Raw genomic sequence first — 7,814 nt, forward strand, 5'->3', positions numbered from 1 at the left:
CCAGTGGGGCAGACCAGGGAGGCTCTTAGTGCTCCTCAAGGTGGAAGCTCTCCTGCAGGGCCTCCTGGATACTGACAGTCCCTCGCTGGACATCCCGGGTGGCAGCCTGCAGAAAGCACAGCCAGGCTCGCAGCAACGCATCCATGAGAAGCACCAGAGAGCCCAGGGGCAGCTCTGGCTCCAAGTTGCAGAGTGCTGTGGTGTCCCGAGTGAGGGCAACCAGAGCATGCAGAGACAAAATGCTTTGCTGTCCCTCATGAGGTAGGCAAGCAAGCAGGGAAAGCTGAGAACTGGCTGTCCAGGGGGGTCCCTTTAAGCACAGACCTCAGATAGCCTCAGGCAGCAGCCACACAAAGTAACTCCTGACTTGATGCCCTTCTGGACCTGGTTCTGGCCGGCCTTAAATGTGATTCAACATCCACTCAGTGTGGACGCACTATTTCGAAATAGCAAAATGCATTTTGTGTGTAGATGCCTTATTTCGAAATAAGCTATTTTGAAATAACGCTGTAGTGTAGACATACCTGTAGTCATTTCTGTGTGCCCTACTGGCAAGCAAGAATTCACCCAAGAAATCCCATTAGGCACTCCAGCTTCTCCTCTGCACAGCCAGTACCCCTCCTTATGCAGAGAAGAGGGTATGAAAACCAGTTTCACCAAATCTGAACGGGTTCATCTGATCCCAAAGGACCCACTGCAATCCCAGGTCAATTTGTACCTCAGATCTCACCCCAAAAAGGGCCAGTCCTTTAGCCTCTAAAATCTATAGGTTTATTCAAGAAAGAAAGAAAGAAAGAAAGAAAGAAAGAAAGAAAGAAAGAAAGAAAGAAAGAAAGAAAGAAAGAAAGAAAGAAAGAAAGAAAGAAAGAAAGAAAGAAAGAAAGAAAGAAAGAAAGAGTTGAGAGTAAAATTAGTAAAGGAAACATATGACATGCACCCAGTACAAAGTTTCTGGTGCAGGCTTGCTGCAGAGATGGAGCAAAGTGCTAACTTAAACGTCTCTGGAATACATCCTCTGTGAGCAGCAGTCCTTTCCGGCTCCATTCCTAGCAAAGATGCTCCAGAAGCGATGAGCTGGAATGAAGACAAAGATGGAGGAACCTGCATGGGCCTTTTTGTACCCTCGCCCACATAGAGGGAATCCTACGGTTCTTGTGTGAAAGTTCGTCCCAGGATGGAGTTTGGCACATGACCATGCACGACTCCATCTTTTTTGGGGGGCACCAGCCATTACTTACGTGCCGGTCAGAAGGTTCCCCACAAAGCTCCTCAGATGTGGATCGGCACCGCTCAAGGTGCATTGTCAGTCAAGTGCTGCTAGTCGCTTGGTGGGCAACCCTTTCACGAGAGATTGGCCAAGCCTAGAGATTGCACTAGAAGGAAACATCTGGAAAACAAGAACAGAGCCAATAGTCATCACTTCCAATACAACCATCATACCTATCTCGGAACGGGGTAAACTGGAGCAGTGAATCATCGGCTTTCCACAGACACCTCGCTTGGGCTCGTTTTGTCCAAGATCTGGTGCCAAGAACACTGGGTGCAGCAAATGGTTTGTAGCTCCACATCAGAATCCCATGCTCCCAGCCCTGGAGAGGGAGGAGTGGGGGAACCACTCAGCGCACTGGTGGCAGAGTGGGTAGGGATATTGCAGGGGATGCCTCTTCTGTTTCCATTTCCGTGTGTGATTTGCTCAGCGAGGAAGACGCCTGGCAAACACAGGTCCGCCCTGCTTATTGACGATGTGGATGAGGAAGTGGGGTGGGGAGCAATGGAGAAACAACCCAGTGACATGGGAAAATAGGGCGCTGGCAATACTTCTGGCAGCTTTGCCCTGACCGCCCACAAGACCTGCCCAGCCAGAGGAGGAGCTTGGCAGGGGATGGGGAGCAGCTCCCTTAAAAGGCTCCTGAGGAGGGGAGCACAGTCGGGATCGGCAGCTCTGCAGCAGGAGGAACCCAGGGCCACCTTGCAAGGTCGAAGACATCTGAGTATTCTGCATAGCGGTAAGGATGGTCCCAGGACCAAGAACAGAAGCACCAGGCAGCCAAAACAGCATTATTGAGGCAATAACATTCCAGCCTTCAGCACTTCACAGCTGGCACGATGGAGCTGTGATCTCAGTCATTCATTGTCTGGTGGAGCCCTGATCTCGGTCACTGTGTGTCTGGGCGGTGCCCGGCCTGATGGGGCCCCAATCTCGGTCACTGTGTGTCTGGGCGGCGCCCGGCCCGACGGGGCCCTGATCTCGGTCACTGTGTGTCTGGGCGGCACCCGGCCCGACGGGCCCTGATCTCGGTCACTGTGTGTCTGGGCGGCACCCGGCTCGACGGGGCCCTGATCTCGGTCACTGTGTGTCTGGGCAGCGCCCAGCCCGACGGGGCCCTGATCTTGGTCACAGTGTGTCTGGGCGGCGCCCGGCCCGACGGGCCCTGATCTCGGTCACTGTGTGTCTGGGCGGTGCCCGACCCGACGGGGCCCTGATCTTGGTCACGGTGTGTCTGGGCGGCGCCCGGTCTGACGGGCCCTGATCTCGGTCACTGTGTGTCTGGGTAGCGCCCGGCCCGACAGGGCCCTGATCTTGGTCATGGTGTGTCTGGGCAGCGCCCGGTCTGACAGGCCCTGATCTCGGTCGCTGTGTGTCTGGGCGGCGCCCGGCCCGACGGGGCCCTGATCTCGGTCACTGTGTGTCTGGGCGGCGCCCGGCCCGACGGGGCCCTGATCTCGGTCACTGTGTGTCTGGGCGGCGCCCGGCCCGACGGGGCCCTGATCTCGGTCACTGTGTGTCTGGGCAGTGCCTGGCATATCAGGACCCTAATCCCGGATCTCTCTTAGGCTATGTCTACATGGCAACACTATTTCAGGATACCGGAATATCCTAAAATAGCTATCCCGCGTCTTCCCAGAGAGCCCATTATTTCAAAATATAATGGGCTTACGATTCCGATGTCCCTGTAAACCTCATTTTGCAAAGAGGAAGGAATGTTTTGGAATAGCAGGTTATTTCGAAATTCGGTGAGGTGTAGATCACGCCAAATTAGGAAATAAGCTATTTCGAAATAAGATTGAAATAAGATACACAAATTGCACAGCTCAAATTGCGTATCTCCACATTTCTCAAACTGTGGGTCTTGGGAGGTCGTGAGCAACTTAGAGGGGGGTTGCAAGAACCCCTGGCGTATCTTATTTCGAGTTTCGGTGCAGTGGGCAGAAGCCAGCACCGCTGTGTCCCCCATGGGGCGTCAGTCTCCATTGAAGACTCTGCCCCCAGCACAGCTCTGCTCCGTGCAGCCCCAGCTGGACAGGGGCTGTGAGTCCAGCCATGGGCAGCTGCTGCTCCAGGAAGGGACATAGGGGCAGGGCTGGGAGGCTGCGCACAGGTGACAGGATGGGCTTGGAGCCCGGGGCAGCCTGAGCGCAGGGATAGCTGATCCCCAGGGGCTCAGAGTGGGGGTGGGAGGTTGACTCCAGCCCAGCAGCGCCCCCTCCTGGGGGTAGCAGGACGTGACGGGTGCATGTCCCCACAGGACCCAGCGAGAGGACGATGCTGCTGCTGACACGGGTCGTGTGGTTCGCCGCGCTCTGCGCCGTGGTGCTTGGTGAGTTCGTTTCCCCCTAGATCGGGGTTGGGGGTCAGCACTGTGGAAACCTCCGTGCAGCTGAGAATGAGGGGGCAGATACAAAGGACTGGGAAATGCATGATGGACACCCCCAACTAGCACACCCCCTGGGCTGGTGCTCGGGGCTGGATCTGCCTCTACAGAACTGGAGACGCCCCTCGGCTCCTGCCCAGCACACCCCTCCACCAGGCAGGGCCGCATCCTCACCCTGCTGCCGAGTGCTTATCGACCCCAAGCAACCTGGCCCTGCCCATGGGGCGCTGATCGCAGACTGTCACCCACCTCCCAGCCAGGCTGTGTCTCCTGCTAGGCTAGCTCCATCCGGAGCACCACAGGGGCAACCGAGAGCTAGAAAGTGCCAGCAGCTGGGAGGGTAGGGGGGATGATCTGAGGTTGTGTGGGGAAGGGCACGAGCAAGGGGGCTTGGGGAGAGGGAGAACAGGGGCAGAGGGGTGGGGGTGGACTAGTAAAACCACTAGCTGGTCCCCGTCTCCCACCAAAGCCTCGTTATCTGGATTCATGCTGGGAATGTCCCTGCAGCCTAGAAATCGTCTCCTGCATCCGAGCAGGGCCCATCTACCCCGGTGTCCCGTCTCCCGCAGCCGCCAGGGCCAGGTGCTCCCCGGGGAGGGGTGAGACACCCCCTAGTGGCCCGTGGTGGAATCACCCAGCCCCAAGGGGATTTCCCTCCTGAACCTGTCAGGTAGCGGCTGTACCAGGCCCTGGGGTGGGAGCCCAGCCAGTGCCCCCCACTCCCAGCCTGGCTGCTCCTGGTCTCCATGGAAACCTTTAATCCACTGCTGGTTCCGCTGGTGGCCCAGCAGCAAGGAGTTCCACCGGCTGCTTGTGCACCAGGAACCTCTTCTCAGGACCAGCTGTTCTGAGCTTCTGATTTCTGGGGCAGTGGACTCCACCCTGGGCACCCCGACTCTGAAGGGCTCTGGCAGAGGGGCAGGGGGGAGCAGCAGGAGACCAGAAGGACCAGGGGCCTCCGGAAGCAGAGTGTGAAAAGGCTGCAGAGCGGAGGGGACAGGCCAGAGGGAGGCCAATGACCATGTCACCATGCCCGGTCTTTGCTGGCCTGCCCGCCCCAGCTCCACACCGAGTGCCGGCCCTGGGCCTCGGCCTGCCCCCTCCCGGGATCAGGAGCATGACGGCCCGGTGGGGGTCAAAAATCTCCCGGAACAGCCTCAGTCGGAGTCGGCAGCCCTCTGGGCCCGAGCCTGCTGTGGGGGCTGGGCCAGGTTGGGGGGACACCCACCTTAACCCAGCCCTTTCTCCCCTCCCCCGCTCGGCGCAGGATGCCCCACCATCGTCTCCCGCAGCCAGTGGGGGGCCCGGCCCCCAAAGAGCAGGGTCCCGCTGAAAACCCCGGTGCCCTTCCTCATCATCCACCACACGGACGGGAAATCCTGCTCCTCGCAGGCCGCCTGCAGCCGGGTGGTCAAAGGAATCCAGAACGACCACATGGACAGGAATCGCTGGTCCGACATCGGCTACAAGTGAGCGGGGCTCGGTGGGGTGGGAGCTCCCCACGGCAGGAGGCTGAGTCGGGGTCGCTGCCCCAGGCAGCCACAGGGAGCAGCAGAGACTGCACTTGGGGGAGAGCCAGAGCGGATGAGAATTTAGTATTTCTGGGGAAGGGTGCACCCCCCCAATCCTGCTCTCTCCCTTTGAGACACTGGGGGGGGGCAGAGGAACACACGGGGGTGCAGGGAAGTGTTGGCACCCCCAGCTCTGCCCGCCCTGTTCTATGAAGGAGGGTGGGGGGGCACCGAGCCCTTGTCAGAGAGAAGCCAGGGAGGGGCTGGGGGAGTCCCTGAGGCAGGGGCATGGGAGGGGGCAGCGATGGAGCGGGTGGAGGGGAGGGCACAGGGGGCCCCTGGGTTGTCCCAGAGCTCGGCCGATAGACCCCGTGTCGCCTGTGCCCAGCTGGTACGTGACACCGCCCCCCGCCAGCGTTACCAATGCGATTTGCTGGGGCCGCCTTGGCCCCCCGAACCAAAACCTGTCTGGAGAGTTTGCTCCGTGAACCGTCTTGAGCAGTGATGGAGGGGACGGAAACCCAGCTGGGAATTTCCCGTGGGGTGGGAGGTCCCTGTTCTGTTCCCCCGATGCCCATCTGGGACAGCTACAGCCCACGCTCACCCCCCAGCTGTGTCCCGTCGGGGTCCAGGGCTGCGGCCACAGGGGGTGTTCCACACAGCGCCCCCTATTGGCCAAACAGGGGCAATACAGGATACCCCCCCCACACACCAGTCCACTGGGTCTGTAGCTGCACAGCAAAGCATTGAGTGTTTGGCTCTGTGGGTCCCAGGTTCGAACTGGGGCACGGTGAGTGATGTAGGGAGGGGTGTGTGGCTGGTATACGGGTCTGACACTGCTCTCTGTCTGCAGCTTCCTGGTCGGTGAGGACGGCAGAGTCTACGAGGGCCGCGGCTGGACCACAGTGGGGGCACATGCCCCGTCCAAGAATAAAATATCTCTGGGAGTCAGCTTCATGGGCAATTACACCGGTACGTGGGTCCCTTCCAGGGGTGACAGTAACTTAAATTTCTTACAGATACTGTAGTCTCACGACCGCTTCTTCTGACGGGGAGTTGGGCTACAGCAGTACCTGTACACATTTATGTGTGGGGCGGAGTGCAGGGGCATCGGGTGGGGGGCCGAGGGTGTCACTAAAGGGTGGGGGACTATAGGATTGGAGACCCTGCCCTGCGCTGCTCCTGTTCCCAGCCTAATGGGAGCTGTGGGGCAGGGAAGGGAACTAGATGTGCGGAGGGGGCAGGGGGCTGTAGCTGGGGGGGGTCATTACTGAACACTGGGGGGGGAAGTGACACTGACAGGGCCAGTCGATGCCAGGGGGCGGGGGGGCTTTATTGTGGTTACGTCACATCCCCTGGGCACAGACAGGGCCAGGCTGAGAGTCACTGGGGGCTGCTTTGTCCTGCAGGCAGAACCCCCAGCCCCGCCGCCCTGAACGCCGCCCGGGGCCTGATCCAATGCGCCATCTCCCGGGGCTACCTCAGACGGGACTACACCCTGAAGGGGCATCGCAACGTGAACCCCACCGCCTGCCCCGGGAACGCCCTCTACAGGCTCATCACCAAGTGGCCCCATTTCAAAGCCTGAGACCCTGCTGCCCATCGCTGACCCCGCCTGCCGCTTCTGCTGGTCCCTGCAACACCTCGGCCCCCCAGTAGGGGGCAGCCTCGTGTTCTCGTCCACCTGCTGCCCCCTGGGGCCCGGAGAGCAGGGAGCTGAGAGTTGGGGCCGCGCTCCCGTCTCCCCTGGGCTCTGCTGCCCTCCCCCAGGGCTCAGATTTCCAGCCACCTGCCTCCCCAGCCTGTTTCCTCCACCCGGCGCCAGGCCAGGCCCCGGCTCAGCCCGGCTCCACACCCAGCCCAGCCCAGGGCCTTACAGCCTCCAGCGGGGGCGGGGCCAATCCGCAGCCCAGCTCCGTGGCGACGGCCCTGCCAATCCCTGCGCAGCTTTGGGAATGTCGTTTCCTTGCCCGTTTTACACCCCCGGGCAGTGACCAATCCCAGCGTGGAACCGTCCTGGGCCCCCAGCCCCCCCTGAAATCCGCAGCTACAATTTCTCCTGGAAGCCCCAGAAATGGGTCCCTGTTGAACCCGCCCCCACGCGGAGCCATGTGTCCCCAAACCCTGACCCCCAGCTCTGCCCTCTCTGCCGCCCTGTCTGGATCTCTAAGCTCAGCCCAGCCCCCAGTCTCGCTCATGAAAGGGGGGGCAACGTGTTTGGATCTTCACAGGGCCCCTGCCCGGGACGGCCCTGGTAGGGGAGGGGCTGTGGAACCCCACAAAGGGGGGGTTAATTCAAGAGCAATTTTCCTCTCACCCAGCACCCCTGCCGCCTGGCGCTTGCTTTGCCTGGGAGCTACTGAGCAGAGACAATAAACCAGATTCTAGCCCGTGACAAGCTGAAGCGCCGTCAATCATTTCTCTTGCTCTTCACACATACCCACGTCCCCAGGCATTGGGGTGGGCGGGGCAAACTCTGAGGGTGTGATTGGGCCCCCCACAGGCCCTACTCTTGCTGGGCACCGTGCACACAGACCAGACCGTAGACAGTCCCTGCCCTGAGGAGTTTGCCGTCTGGGAAACTGAGGCACGGGGAGGGAAACTGAGGCACGGGGAGGGGATAAAGGAGTTGACCAATCTCACAGGCCAG

At 60.2% G+C, this 7,814-nt stretch overlaps 1 protein-coding gene across 1 annotated transcript; it reads left to right on the top strand.

The window, feature by feature from the left end:
* Nucleotides 1-1,862: 1,862 nt before the first annotated feature.
* LOC142823810 (peptidoglycan recognition protein 1-like) lies at nt 1,863-7,566 on the top strand. The gene is made up of 5 exons (XM_075915269.2): nt 1,863-2,006; nt 3,528-3,599; nt 4,921-5,122; nt 6,018-6,136; nt 6,574-7,566. The coding sequence occupies exons 1-5, from the start codon at nt 1,883-1,885 to the stop codon at nt 6,750-6,752; spliced, it is 696 nt and encodes a 231-aa protein (XP_075771384.2). The 5' UTR covers nt 1,863-1,882; the 3' UTR covers nt 6,753-7,566.
* The last annotated feature ends 248 nt before the right edge of the window (nt 7,567-7,814 follow it).

The sequence above is a fragment of the Pelodiscus sinensis genome, chromosome 18 (genome assembly GCF_052426305.1).
Source record: "Pelodiscus sinensis isolate ZL-2025 chromosome 18, ASM5242630v1, whole genome shotgun sequence".
Taxonomy (NCBI): domain Eukaryota; kingdom Metazoa; phylum Chordata; order Testudines; family Trionychidae; genus Pelodiscus; species Pelodiscus sinensis.

What these genes read in the sequence shown, in the direction of transcription:
- LOC142823810 (XM_075915269.2), top strand. Translation starts at nt 1,883, where the DNA reads ATGGGGAGCAGCTCCCTTAAAAGGCTCCTGAGGAGGGGAGCACAGTCG. An exon ending in TCTGAGTATTCTGCATAGCG is followed by an intron (nt 2,007 to 3,527) that starts GTAAGGATGGTC and finishes ATGTCCCCACAG; the next exon opens with GACCCAGCGAGAGGACGATG. An exon ending in CTTCATGGGCAATTACACCG is followed by an intron (nt 6,137 to 6,573) that starts GTACGTGGGTCC and finishes TTTGTCCTGCAG; the next exon opens with GCAGAACCCCCAGCCCCGCC.